Source organism: Narcine bancroftii, chromosome 14, assembly GCF_036971445.1.
Source record: "Narcine bancroftii isolate sNarBan1 chromosome 14, sNarBan1.hap1, whole genome shotgun sequence".
Classification (NCBI taxonomy): domain Eukaryota; kingdom Metazoa; phylum Chordata; class Chondrichthyes; order Torpediniformes; family Narcinidae; genus Narcine; species Narcine bancroftii.
In genome coordinates this window covers 8740200-8754903 of record NC_091482.1, presented here as the reverse complement: position 1 = coordinate 8754903, position 14704 = coordinate 8740200, and the positions used below count along the sequence as shown (strand labels likewise).

The following is a 14704-nucleotide window of genomic DNA, read 5'->3' as shown; positions in this document are numbered from 1 at the left end:
AAATCTGACTAAAATACAAGTTGATTTAAACAAAAGTTTTTGTTTTGCTCATTGCTCCTCCAGTTAAACAGTTCATGAATGATAAAATATTGAAATTGTTTTGATCAGTTCTTTTAGACATTGCTCTGTAAACACAACCTGTTCCAAATAACAAAACTAGCTTCCCTACAATTGAGATAATTTGAAACAAACTGCTATGCAAACTTTTAGGATTTGTAATTTACGCTGATTTAAAACTCAGATAATTCATGGCGCTGGGAGTCAGTGGGAGAAAGAACTACAAAGGTTTTCCGTTTAGATCAGGCACTTTAAAAAAATGCAATGGATAGCTCTATGCAGAGAACAATAGGAGATGCAACGACAATCTTAAAATCACAGATTGCGCAATGTGCTCATCTCCGATTCCCTCGTACAGGTATATACAACTCTTCCCTGTCTCTTGATTTTGTCCCATTTGTGTTCCTTCCCTAAAAAAAAATTATGATGTGAGTTAAACTACAAGTTCGCTCTTGTTTGTAAAGTAACCTCTCTCTCAACTTTCTAATTCTTAAAAACCCAACCCTTGGACGAACATTTTGGTCTTGCCTCTCACATATTGGACCTTACTTTCCGTGGGACTACAAATCAGTACATCTTAAATACTGTACAAATATGAATTTACAACACTAAGAATGAATTGCAGGAGAGCACAAAGAAAGCAAAATGATCTATATCCCATGCTAAAGATTCATACTGACATGAGTATGCCATTTGAAATTCAAACTTCTACTGAATCAAATAATTTGCATTCTTAGCTAACACATTCAGCAAAATATTATCCCCTCAAGCAATACTAAACCATCCATGAAAAGAGCTGCCCATTTTGTAAAATACTCAAGTGCTCAGACTATTCATTTCAATACATATGCAGTTTCCAAAACTTCAATACAAGATCACCTCTGAGATTGCAGTTCTAATCGGAAACTTTAAAAAATTTCTCAAACACTTTTGTGTATTGCAATTCTACTCTGGCTGGTACCACACTTCATTGTATATGGTGTCATACAGAAAGGGTCATTGTGGAACCAATGCAGCTAAACTTCGAGGATCACTGAAAAACCACTATCCTGGTTAACTTGACAAGATTGGGTGGTAATATTTTTCATTGAGATGGCTCATCCCACAATTTTTCTTTGGTAAATATCTTCCCAATTCTCACATATATGGGGCAGTGTCGTTACTACAGCCCCAGCAATCCAGGTTCAAATCCAGGGCTTTGTGTAAGGAGTTTGTCCATTCTCTCTATGTCTACGTAGGTTTCCTCTGGGTGCTCTGGTTTCCTCCCACCCTTCAGAATGTACAGGGTTGTAGGTCAATTGGTTTATTAGGTGGACAGAGAGGGCCTGTTACTGTCCTGTGTGTCTAAATGTAAAAAAAAAATGACAGCTTGTAGCAGCTACTACGGTAAATGCTACTAAATAAAGGCAAACACACAAGACTAGTTTATTGCAGACATACAGACCTTTTATTCCCTGCCTGTTAATGAGCAAATTAGTGAACAGCTGCTGGTCCATAGGACCAGCAGGTTAAAGCTATGAGTCATTAGTGCCCCGCACCTTTAGGCAGGGGCTTCATCTGATCCACTCACTGTACTTTGGCGCCCAGCACTGCTAGCCCGCGATGTGTCAGGTAAGTCTGTGAACTGACGGTGGCGGTTTGCAATACCGCACTGTGCGCCCGCTACATCAACCCCCCCCCGCCCCAGAATCTTCACCATAACTTAAGATGCCAGATACGCTTGACTTAGGCGGACGTCCACATCACTGGGGTTGAGGGCACTGAACTGGTGAAGTAGGGTCCTTATGGGGGGGGAGTGGGAGTGTTTAAAAGTCTGTATACGCTGAATAGATGAGGATGGCCTCTGATGTCTAATGCATATACCACTCCATCTCTCTTAAATCACACAAAATGGTCCTTCGTATGGTTTTAGTAACAGTGCCCCTGGAACCTGTCTTCGTACGAATACAAATTCAGTGTTTAATAGTAATTGGGGCACTTGTTGCCTAGGTTTGCCATGCTAGTTGGTAGAGGATGGTTTGCTGTTAGCAATACCCTTGCGGAATTGTTGCAGGACGTCCATGTTTGCATTGCTTGTGAAGTGAATATCTCCTGGAACCATAAGGGCCATACCATACATCAATTCTGCATACAATGTAGATAGATCTTCTTTTGGAGCTGTTCGTACTCCTATTAGAACCCAAGGTAGTTCATCAACCCAGATGGGGCCGGTGAGTCGGGCCTTCAGTGAAGATTTAAATTGTCGATGGAAACATTCCACCAGGCCGTTGGACTGCGATGGTACACAGTAGTGTGGTGCAACTGTGTACCACAAAAATGAGCCAAGGAAGCCCATAACGCTGAAGTGAACTGTGGTCCAGGATCCAAAGTTATGTGTGTAGGCACTCCAAATCTAGCAATCCAATTTAAGATGAACGCTCTAGCACATGCCTCAGTATCACTGACTGGTAATGGAATGGCCTCTGGCCAGCGTGTGAAGAGGTCTACTTCCTTGAGAATATACCTCATGTCCTGTGATACTGGTAAGGATCCAACCAGATCTACATGCACATGCTCAAATCTTCTGCATATTGTCAGGAAAGGCTGTAGGGGTGCCTTGGTGTGGTGTTGAATTTTCGCAGATTGGCAGGATATACATGTTCATGCCCATTGTGCGACGTGTTTTTTCAGCCCATGCCACATGTACTTGTTTGACATTATTTTGACTGACGTCCTGATGGATGGATGTGATAGATTGTTAATTTCATCAAAAAGACGCCATCTCCAAGATAATAGGACCAATGGTCGAGGATAGCCATCACAAAGGAGTTCAGGACTACCTTGTTATGGCGCCACTGTTGAATGTCAAGTCCAGTAATAGCTGTACTGGATGCCTGTATATCCGGATCCGCAGATTGTGCCGCAGCCAGTTCAGCAATGTTGACTCCACCTTGAATATGGCACACTTGATCTAGAGAGCACAGCTGCAACCAGATTGTCCTTTCCTGAAATATGACGCACGTCTGTAGTAAACTCCGAAATGTAGGACAAATCTCATTGTTGTCTTGCCAACCAAGGATCTATGACTTTGCTAAAGGTGAAAATGAGCAGTTTATGGTCTGTGAATATGGTGAAATTTCACCTTCCAAGACATAACAAAAGTGCCTTATAGCCAGATAAAGTGCCAATAGTTCTCAATCAACGGTGTTGTATTTCATTTCCGCTGGTCTTAGATGATGACTAAAGGCGGCAAGGGGCTAATAATGGCCATTGACGTATTGTTCCAGAACTGCACCCACAGCTGTTCCTGAGGCATCTGTGCTAAGCGTCAAAGCAGCTTCAGGATTTGGATTCACAAGCATTGCTGCTTTGGCTAATGCCTCTTTGGCAGACGTAATTGCAGCCTCTGCGGTCCAGGTAATGTTTTTGTTTGGAGCAGAGATGATGTCAAACAGGGGTCGCAGGATGTCAGCAATCCCGAGAATATATGTGATTAAAAATTTATTAATCCCAAAAACTTCTGTAGCCCTTTGACGGTGACAGGTCTGGAGAATGTACAGATGTCATCTATCTTGCCTGTGTCTTGGGTAAACTTGTACCTCTCACTTTGTTCGTTTTAGATTGGTCACAGTGTTTGAGCTACCAAAAGAAAATAGACACACACCAAGAGCAGTTCAGTTTATACAAGTCTTTATTACTAAATCTAAAGCTGAATTCACACTACAACATGTAAGCCCTTCCTAATTATACTTATCAATGCCTGGACTGGTCCCAACTGCCAAAGCGAGGCGACGACTGCACACTTGTAGTAGGTTGTCTGGGCGCCGGTAGCAGCTTCTCCACCTCCCCGGACCGGGACGTTGGTTTGGAATCTTGAAGTAGTTCTTGCTGAGAGATGTTGCCACCTCTTGGAGAGTCTCAAACTTCAGCTGTGGGACCATGGCTTATATTACCCAAAAGTTGTTTACTTCAGATCTTATCTCTTTGAACAAATGATTTAATTATCTTCAAGGTCTCCTGACAATCTGCGACCAACAAAAGACAAACTGCATCTCTTGGCCTCATGGTGGAAGTTGGATAATGTCTACTGATTCATATGCATCCCTGGGCCCCATAGTGGAATTTAGATGTGTCTACTAAATATGCATCCTGGGCCTCATGGTGGAATTTAGATTATGTCTTCTGATGCAACTGGATCCCTTATTGCATAAGCTGGTCTTGGGCCCCATGGTGGAATTTAGATTATGTCTTCTGATGCAACTGCATCCCTTCTTGCATATGCTGGTCTAAATCCTCCATTACAGCCTGATAACGGAGATATGCTGTCTGCTGTAATTTTATGCCCTAAGAATTCTATGGTTGACTTGCCAAATTGACACTTGTCAAGGTTAATTGTCATACCAAAGTCTTGGAGCCGTTGAAAAAGGCGGCTGAAATGAAGGCAGTGATCTTACTCATTTTGACTTGCTACAAGGATGTCATCCAAGTAAATATACACAAAGTCTAAATCTCTGCCTAGAGTGTCCATAAGTCGCTGAAAAGTTTGCTCGGCATTCTTTAAGCCAAATGGCATTCTGAGGAATTCAAAAAAGACCAATCAGTGTAATAATTGCTGTCTTGGGAATATCATTCTCATGAATCGGTATCTGATGATATCCCTTAACCAAATCAATCTTTGAAAATATACGGCAATGATGCAGATGGACAGTGAAATCCTGTATGTGTGGAATTGGTTATCTGTCAGGTGTAGCAACATCATTAAGCCTATGGTAGTCGCCGCAGAGTCTCCATCCACCTGTCTTCTTGGGTATCATATGCAAAGGTGAGGCCCAAGGGCTGTTTGAGCATCAGATGATACCAGTTCTTCCATTGCTTTAAATTCTGCCTTTGCTTGTCACAATTTATTAGGCACCAGATGACAAGCCCTGGCATGGACCGGTGGGCCTGATGTGTCTTTGTAATGAGACACACCATGGGCTGTTCTTGAGGCATTGAAGTTAGAGGTGAGTCTATGGGAAAATTCATTGAGTAGAGCAGTATATGCGTCCTTGTGTAACGTATGTACGGAGTTGTGAAGCTCTCCCCTTGATGCACACCAGTGGATATGTCCGTAAGGTGGTGGTGTGAACTAATTTTCTGCATTTTACACCTACCAATAAGTCGTGGGAACTTAAAAAAATCCACACCCAAAATGGGTTGAGCAACAGAAGCGAGGGCACAATTCCAATGGAACGCGGTTCCACCTATTCCGATTGTGAATCATCTAGTGCCGAAACTTTGAATGGCAGTTCCATTCGCTGCTCACAGGGTCAAGTGGCGTTTTTTAATGCGTCCTTTCAAAATAGGTCGGCGGGAGCAAACCAAGTTCAGCACCTGTGTCTACAAGGAACTTGCACTTACCCACATCGTCCTGAAGATACAATAGGCCTGTATGTACGCCAGCTGCCGAGGCCACTACTGGCAGCCGGCTCTCTCATTTCCCGACTTCTTTTTGTAGTAGGTACATGGCTGGACGTACTTATGGGCATTTTTTTCCCCAGCAGCGATGGTAAAAATACCACTCTCAATGTACATCAGCACGTTCCTCTTTCTTGGATTGGACTGCAGATACAGGAGGCTGGTAGGATGCGGGAGATGCTTCTGCTGCAAAAACTGGATGCGTAGGAGTACGACAGAGCCGGTCAGCCTCTCAAGCCACATCATGGGGACGGCAGAAATCCATGTTACTAATGGGTATGGCAAAGTGAGCTGGAAGTTTTGACAGAAATAAGGTTTTGAAAAGCAGACAATGGGAATGACCATTTGACAATACCAGCATCTCATTTATCAGGTCTGATGGATTCTTGTCACTTCGGCCTTCCATGTTCAAAAGACACATGCCACGCTTATGCCTAGTAAGTTGCAATGTGTCAAGAAGAAACTGGCAGAACCTTCTACCAGAGAATGAGCAATAAATTTGCTTACTCACGATACAGCGGCCACGTCCAATGTACTCACGACATGCCAAAATTTTGTGTCTTTTGCCATTATACCCTGAAGATGAAGCTGGGTTTCAGCCTGAAGAAACCATATTCAAATGAAGCCCAATTGCATTAATTGCCATGGCGGCAGCAGTTGTTGCTACCATTTTAATTTCCTCTTTTTCCATAATGATTCAAATTCGTTGAATCTTAACTTCGGGGGTCACCAATTTGTAGCAGCTACTATAGTAGATGCTACTAAATAAAGGCAAACACACACAAAAGTAGTCAACTCGAGACTGGTTTATTGCAGACATACAGATCTCTTATTCCCTGCCTGTTAATGAGCTCGTTAGTGAACAGCTGCTGGTCCACAGGACCAGCAGGTTAAAGCTATGAGCCATTAGTACCCCGTACCTTTAGGCAGGGGCTTCATCTGATCCACTTGCTGTTCGGTTAGCCTGCGATGTGTCAGGTAAGTCTGAACTGACGGTGGCGGCTCACAATACTGCACTGTGCGCCTGCTACAAGCTCACATTTAGGAGCATTATCTAGAGCAGGCATTCTCAAATTGGGGTGGGGTGGGGTCATAAATTACACCCCCCCCCCGGGCCATTGCACATTTAAAGGACAAATCATAAAATATTTTTTTTTAAAATGTAGTCAGTAGGAGAGAAATACACAAGAAACCAACTAAATCACAGGGAAAGGGACACATAAACGAAGGGGACCATAGCCAACAAAAGAAGTGGAGAGTGGCTCATCTAGAGGTTTTTTTCCAGCTGCAATGAAGTGGTTGCACAGAATCTACAACACAAACGTTCCTCGTCTAAATCCATTCGGATAACTAACGACTCCCTTCCCAATTATACTTATCTAATCTCCCCTTGCACGTCTCCAGTACCCTTCATGAAAGTTTGGGACTCCGCTTCTGTTTCGTCTCAGGCAGTTCTTAACAAGTCAAAGTCTTGATTTCAAGTACACAAGTTACACTCGACCACGAAAGCTTCAAATTGACATTAATGAAGTTCTTTCAGGTGAAAGCCGGTTTTCTCTCACAAGTGAAAACACAAGGCTGGCGAAAATCGGCAGCTCAAGCGGTAGAGTTTATGTAACAAAGCTAAAGGTGCATAACCAACGTTTCGGGCTTGAGCCCCTTCATCAAGGTATCTTGGCGAGAAAAAAGACCACTGCGGAGTTCCTCCAGCCTTGTATTTTCACTTCATCCATGCACCCTTCCGCATTTCACTCCTCTCTCCTTCCCACAAGTATATCTCGGAGGGGAAAGGCAAATCTCCTGCTGATCCCAACACCAAATCCAATCAAAGCTGCAGTTTCTTTTATCCCTCGCACTGTGGCGGTCCCTATCTCTCCCCCCCCCACCCCCAAAGTCATCAGAGCAAGGGGTGAAAGACCCTGGAAGGGAGGAGACAGGCGTCAGAGGAACGTTTGGCGAAACATACGTTAACTCCAGCCTTCCACGCCATTTGCTTCGGACGTTGGTGCCAGCGGAACCCAGTAGGCTCAAGCCCAAATACCTCGCAGTCACTTCCTGCTCCAACCTCCGCTCGCCGCCGCCACCACCACCACCCTCATGACCGCAGCCCACCTCCACGCCAGGACGGCCGTCTCCACGACCACTGCGCATGGACGCAGCGGCTGCCGCACACCCCTCCCCCCCACCAATCACCGTGCCGCGCATGCGCGAGGTCCCCCTTGTCGCGCACCGCGCATGTGCAGAACCTCGACGCCCGCCTCGCCCTTCATCGACAGATTATTTAATAACTCGACCCTCCCATCAATCACGTGTAAAGGGGCAGATTTCGTCTTGTGAATAGGCGTTTCGGCCACATTCTGCCGTGGAACTCCGCGGCGTCATCGGGAAGGGTCCACAGTTTGGGGCTGGATCCTTTCACCGAGACGCGATCGGACGCCGAGGGCCAGACCGCCGCACATGCGCAGCCGCCGCGTCCCTGGAAACGAGGCGGCGGCGGAGGTGCGCAGGCGCGGTCTCGCCAGCGGATGGTGACGTCACGCGGTGGAGGGCTTCTCGCCGAGGGCCATGGAGGCGCTGGGGGAGGCAGGCTTGCATTTCGACGAGCTGAACAAACTGAGGGTCCTGGCTCCGGACGTGGCACAAAACACTGTCGAGCTGAAGGAGGAGTGCAAGGACTTCGTGGAGAGTAGGTACTGGGGTAGAGGAGGCCTGGATCGGCGGGGGGGGGGGGGGGGGGGGGGGGGACGTGGTTACGTTTTTGTGGCGCCTGTCACTACTTCGGGGCAATACCCCATAGGGTATTAACAATAGGCGATTTTCCCTGTTCTGTGTTTGAGGCGCTTCATTATTTAGATAAATAAATAGAAATGTGTGTATATATCTATATAGATATGTACATATACATATATATACACACACATATAGATATATCTATATATATACACATATAGATATATCTATATATATACACATATAGATATATCTCTATATATATACACATATAGATATATCTATATATATACACATATAGATATATCTATATATATATCTATACATAGATATATATATCTATATATATATATCTATATATAGATAGATATATCTATATATATATCTATACATAGATATATATATCTATATATATATATCTATATATAGATAGATAAAGCATCCAGATGCAGCCACACAGGTATGTAAGATGCACCAACAAGAGTATAAATCTTTTATGTCCAGACAGGGGATATGAGGTATGGGTAGAGTTTCTCAGACTCGCACGCCAGACACAAATTGACGCTGATCCAAGGAGGAGATCATAGGGGATAACTAAAACGGAACGAGACAGGTGGTTTTAATGGACTGTCTCACACAGAGGAGTGATGAAGCTTCAAAACTTGCTATTTGTGATGAAGCGATTAAAATGGGGGGGGGGGGGGGAAGCCACGAGAGAGAATCCAGAATTCCTAATGAGGAATTCATTTTGGAAGAGAATGGAGAAAAAAGGGTTCACTTTGGAAAGAGTAGAATATTTTGAGCTAGAACATAGATACATCTCTTGCATCCCTGTAAGTGAGGTCAGGGATAGTTTTTAAATCAATAGGTTGTTAATTGAGACCCACTGGAAAGTGAAGGACCAATGTACGGATGAACCTGCAGTTGACATTTTTCACTGAGTTGGAGTTTCTGTAATTTTTCAGGTCAGTAGACTACTACATCTGATCAAACCTCTCCAGAGAAGTTCTTCAGCTTTGTAACAATTTATAAAAAAGTTCCCAGCATTAGCCTCACCCTGACAAGCTTCCAGAAGTTTTGCCTTTTTAATTATTGAATAATCAATGCCACACATAAAATTACAATATTACCATAATTATGTTTACAACATCAAAAATGATAAATTGAATTAAGTCATATCACAAGAAGACAAATACTGACTTAAAGGTTGTAATTGAATTAAGAAAGAAAACACAAAGGAAAAAGTCAGTTTATAATACTGATTGTGTTTTAGGACAGTTCATTTTATACTGGCTGTAAAAAGTAGATTTCAATAAAACCTAATTTAAGGATTAAGGGGATCTGATGTTAAAAATGCTATTAACTCAAAATAATATTTTTGTTGTTTTAGGAATAAAACCTTGTATGAATTCCTAATGAAATTTGGAGTTTCCATATTAAAGATCGACTGCACAAACACAGATTGAGAATCAAACCACATCCTCTGCATTTCACTCACTTCATAAACTGCAATAAAGTACATGACTGGTTTGATTGTATGAGGTGGATACAAAAGCTGCCTAGACAAATATTCTCCAGTGACTCAGTCACAGTCATAACAGTTCTATAATGCGTAATGTCGATTTTTCTTTCCCCCAGAAATAGGCCAGTTCCAGAAGATTGTTGGTGGTTTAATTGAGATTGTTGATCAACTTGCAAAAGAAGCTGAGAATGAAAAAATGAAGGTAATGTCTCTAAATATTTTCATTTGTGTGGGAAATTATGATCTAATTAATTCTTCATTGCTAATTTCACCTGATAAAGTTTCTTCTTTATGAAATATATGACAGGTATGTTCTGCCAGCAGGGAAGGCTCGATGAAACAGATTGTGGGAATTGCCCACAAATGATGGTGGCAAGATAGTTTCCTTTGTAATCAGTAGTTGTGAATGATGCCAAATTACATAGTGTAAAAGTATAAATAATAAAACTTGTATACTTGCACACTGGGCCAGCCTGTGCTTTGGTTGGGGAAATTGGAATGTTGCTTCTTGTTGGGTGGCGAGGAGAAAAAGATTTGCCAATTACATAGATGGGAAAGTTGTGAAGAGGACACAAGGAGACTGCAAATGGGTATTGATAGGTTCACTGCTTGGGTACAAATCTGCCAAATAAGTATGGGGGGGGGGGGAGGAAGAGAGAAAGAAATCATCGTTTTGGTAAAAGGACAGCAGAATTAACGTAGCAGTTAACGCAATGCTGTTACAGCGACTGGGACCAGGGTTCAAATCCCACGATGTCTGTAAGGAGTTTGTATGTTCTCCCTGTGCCTGCGTGGGTTTCCTCCCAACCTTCAAAAACATACTGCAGGTGTAAGTCAATTGGATGTAATTGGGCGGCATGGACTCGTGGGCTGTGTTATATGTCTAAATTTAAAATAAGAAAGCATATTAGTAATAAGAGGTCGCAGATACCCGAGTGTGAGAAGGATCTTGGTATCCTGGTGTATGATTCACCTTCTGGGTGACCTGGTGTATGAGGCTCGGATGTAGATACCACTTAATTGGTAAATCTAACAAAATGTTATTTTTTTTTAATGCCAAGAACTATGCTTAATTTATACAGGGCATTGGTGAGACCACAGGTAGAACAATGTATAATATTTTAATTTAAGGAATTGGGTGAGTTTCTTCATGAGGACATTCTGAACTCGCCAAATATCCACAGAAGTTTAGAGGAATAAAAGGGTGTTTGATTGGTCCTGTGAGTGTGAATCTCTGGGGTTAGGAATCAATATTTTAAAAATTAAAGGTTTCCCATTAAGCTGTATGTAAGACAGACTGACCCCAAGTCATTTCTGAGGGACATGATTCTTTGGAACTTCCTTCAAAGGGTTGTAAGAGCAGTTTTTAATATTTGTAAGATATCAGATGATAAGCAAAGGTTACCTTAAGTCGATGAGAATGTGGAGTTGTTACAAACTGAAATTAAATGGAAGAGCAGACTTTGGGATGCTGGAGTGTTCCACACCTGCTTGTATATTTTTTAAAGTTTCATGGTTGATTAATTCTGTTGCCGTCAAACAGGCCATTGGTGCCAGAAATCTTCTGAAATCTGTCGCTAAGCAAAGGGAAGCACAACAGCAGCAGCTCCAAGCTTTGATAGCTGAGAAGAAAATGCAACTTGAAAGGTTTGTTGAAATTTTTCATCTGTTGCTGCTAATTGCAATGGCTTTCATCAAGCCATTGCCTTAATTCTGTTAAACAGACAGACGTGAGCGTGACCCAGAATTGGAGTAGGTTTGCGGAATGGAGCGGAGCGATCTGCCAGTCTGCGACCAGTCTCTCTGATGTAGAAAGGGTGCACCGGATGCATTAAATAAGTCCTCTGGATGTACAAATGAAGTTTTGCACCAATAGGGTGAAGTTTGGGAGCCCAGGCCATGGTGAAGGAGTTGCACTTCCTGTGGGCACAGGGCAAGATGCATTGGGTGGGGAGAGGTGAGTGCAGGAGGGAATCGTGGAGGGAGCAGTCCCTGTGGAAGGCTGAGAGGATAGGAAAAATGTGTCCGTTGCTGGGATCCTGTTGTAAGTGCTGGAAATTCCGGAGGATGATGAATTGGATGTGGAGGGTGGTAGGTGAGGATGAGGGGGATTTTGCGTAGGTTGCATCTGGGGGCTGGGGTGGGGTGTCGAAGCAGTTGAGCGGAAAATGGAGGAGATGAGGCTGAGGGCTGAATTGATGGTGGTGGAGGGGAAGCCACGTTTATGGAAGGCTGACACTTCAGAAGCTCTGGACTGGAAGACCTCATCTTGGGAACAGATGCGGTGGAGACGGAGAGATTGAGAGAAGGGGATGGAATCCTTGCACTGGCCAGGGTGTGAGGAAGTGTTGTCCAGGTGGTTGTGTGAGTTGGGAGGGTTTGTAGTATACTTAGTGGAAAGCTTGTCTTAAGACAGAGAGAGAATTAGGAAGGGGTGAATGTTATCGGAGATGGACCAGGTGAGTTTGAAATTGGGGTGGAAGTTGGATGGGAAGTGGATGAAGTTAACAAGCTCATTGTGGATGCATGAGGCAGCCCTGATGTATCAGAGGAAGAGTGGGGGGGGGTCTTGCCTGTGTAGGCTTGCAGCATGTATTGCTTCACAAAGCCTACAAACAGACAGGCATAGTTGTGACCCATGCAGGTTCCTATGGCTACCCCTTTGATTTGGAGGAAGTGGGATGTGGTTATTTAGAATGAGGATAAGTTCAGCCCGGTGGAGGAGAGTGGTGTTAGAGGGTATTGGTCAGGTGTCTGGTCCAGAAAGAAGCAAAGTGATTTAAGACCTGTGTGGGGGATAGAGGTATAAGGGGATTAGACATCCATTGCGAAGATGAGGCAGTCCAGTTTGGGGAATCTGGTCATTGGGGAGATGGAGGGCATGTGAGATGTTGCAGATGTAGGTGGGGAGGGATTGGACCAGGGGAGAAAGGATAAAGTCAAGGTAAGTTTAATGGGTCTACATGGATGGTTGGGTTTGTGTATCTTGGGTAGGAGGTAGTAACGGGAGTGCGGGGGTGGAAGAGAATGAGATTGGTAGCCATGGAGGGGAGGTGACCAGGTGATGAAGTTGGAGATGGTTTTGGAGACAGTGGCTTGGTGGCGGGTTCGATAGTAGGAGGTGTCTGAGAGCTGTCGACTGGCCTCGGCAAGATTAGAGATTAGTGCACCAGACCACAACTGCATTGCTCTTGTCTGCAAGTTTGATGTTGAGGTTGGGATTGTTGCGGTGAGAGTGTTCTGAGGAGGTGATGTTGGAATATGAGAGGGGGGTGGTAAAGTTGAGATGTTTTCGTCTTGGCAGCAGTTGGAAATAAAAAGGCCCAGAGAGGGCAGCTGGCCAGGCTGAGATGTCCAGGAGGAAAGAAGGCTTGAAGCGGGAGAAAGAATCCTGGGTGGGTGGTGGAGAGTAGTGGTCATGGAAGTGAGCCTGGAGGTGGAGGAGGCAGAAGATGAGTTCGGCATCATGGTGTCTGCAGAACATGTTGAGGTGTGGGCAGGGGGGACGGAGGTGAGGCCTCGACTAAGGACCGAGCACTCCATCTCAGAGAGGGGTTAATAAAAACTAAGCAGGAGTTAAAGTGGGGATTGGTGTTGGGGGAGGGGTTGGGGAGGTCCGAGAGTGGAAGGTGGGGAAGTTGGAGGGAGGAGGGGGTTGGGTAGGTCAGAGGGGTGGGGAAGGAGTGGGGTCAGAGGGAAGGAGAAGTGGGTACGTAAAGGAACGTAATTTTAATGTTAACAATTCCAGTTTTTGTAACTCTTAGGTGATGAAATAGATCCCAATGTTTTGTGAAAATAGCTTCCATTTACATAGTATCTTCAACCAGTCCTTCACATGAATGTCAATTTAAAAAAAATAATATACACACACCCATGAATAACACACACTCTCACATGCATCAGGGCAGGTGACCTCTGGTCAAAGTAATCTTAAAAGTAGTAGAAAGAGAATTTGTGAAGTAAAGGCCAGATAGTGGAAGGAACAATGTACCATTCAAGGTATGGTAAATTATCCACGTGGAGGAAGAGAGAGTTCTGGGAGGGCTGTAAGGTTCAAAACAAATACAGAAATCAGAAGAGGCTTGTAATAGAGGTAGGCATTTGAGCACAGGAACATTGTGGAGTTAATAACATACGATGGGTAATGCATGTAAAATAAAGCTTGGCTCGCCAGAAAAGTGTTTAGGCCATGCTATCAGAAGGTAGATTTATTGAAGTTTTCTTTGTTCTTGTTTTTTGAAAAACATCTTGTTCTGTGGTTTCATTAGGCATTTATTTGCAATAGGAATGAAACAAATAGTCTGACCAAAATTTGTCTTCATTCTAGAATTTAAGCACGAAATTTGATGACCCCAAGTCATTTGAATAAATGTGCACTCTTCTGGACAAGAGACGAGGGGAAAATCTCAAATCTCATTATCATTTTCAGGTTTTTCGTCGCTGTCGTGGCCAATATTCTGTGCATTTCAGAAATGGCAATGTGGTCATTTTGTTTCCCCTAAAACAATCTGTTAATAAGTACCATAAGTTATTTCTGGGTGGAACATGTAACAGAGAACATGTTTGTTTTTGCAGATATCGTATTGAATATGATGCACTGTCGAAAGTAGAGGCAGAGCAGAACGAGTTCATCGATCAGTTCATTCTTCAGAAATGAGAGACGTGAAAATTTTATTTAACACAATGCAAAGATGATTTCAGCCATAATGCCATTCCATGAAGTGTTTTTTTACACACAGTTCATTTTTGAATTGCTAATTCAGTGAATATAAAGTGTATATTTCTATAATGCAAGATTGTATGTGGTTGCTTGGACCATATTGGCAAGTTTTACTGCACAATTGTAAAATCTACTGAGAATAATATTTATGCAAGTATCAGAACACACATTGTGAAAATACTTTGTTAATCCTTGTTTTGTATTTTCTATGTTATAACTAATAAATCAATCTTTCAGCA

The 14704-nt window shown here is 43.4% G+C and overlaps 2 protein-coding genes across 12 annotated transcripts in view; one reads left to right on the top strand and one right to left on the bottom strand.

Annotated features, from left to right (window-relative positions):
* LOC138749566 (BTB/POZ domain-containing adapter for CUL3-mediated RhoA degradation protein 2) overlaps window positions 1-7975 on the bottom strand; it is a 25798-nt gene extending 17823 nt beyond the window's left edge. For 3 of the 11 annotated variants that reach the window (XM_069911128.1, XM_069911118.1, XM_069911116.1), the window contains exon 1: window positions 7460-7599. The gene's annotated coding sequence lies outside the window, so the exon portion shown is untranslated. Of the gene's footprint in view, window positions 1-7459; window positions 7622-7723 lie in introns of those variants that run through there. The other 8 variants (XM_069911117.1, XM_069911123.1, XM_069911122.1 and 5 more) reach the window with 7 other exon arrangements.
* ift20 (intraflagellar transport 20 homolog (Chlamydomonas)) lies at window positions 7895-14704 on the top strand. Its single transcript, XM_069911130.1, has 4 exons — window positions 7895-8179; window positions 9862-9947; window positions 11289-11392; window positions 14321-14704. The coding sequence occupies exons 1-4, from the start codon at window positions 8059-8061 to the stop codon at window positions 14400-14402; spliced, it is 393 nt and encodes a 130-aa protein (XP_069767231.1). The 5' UTR covers window positions 7895-8058; the 3' UTR covers window positions 14403-14704.

Coding starts and splice junctions, on each gene's coding strand:
- ift20 (XM_069911130.1), top strand. CDS start 8,059: ATGGAGGCGCTGGGGGAGGCAGGCTTGCATTTCGACGAGCTGAACAAA. Junction 8,180..9,861: donor GTGCAAGGACTTCGTGGAGA/GTAGGTACTGGG, acceptor TCTTTCCCCCAG/AAATAGGCCAGTTCCAGAAG. Junction 11,393..14,320: donor AAGAAAATGCAACTTGAAAG/GTTTGTTGAAAT, acceptor TTGTTTTTGCAG/ATATCGTATTGAATATGATG.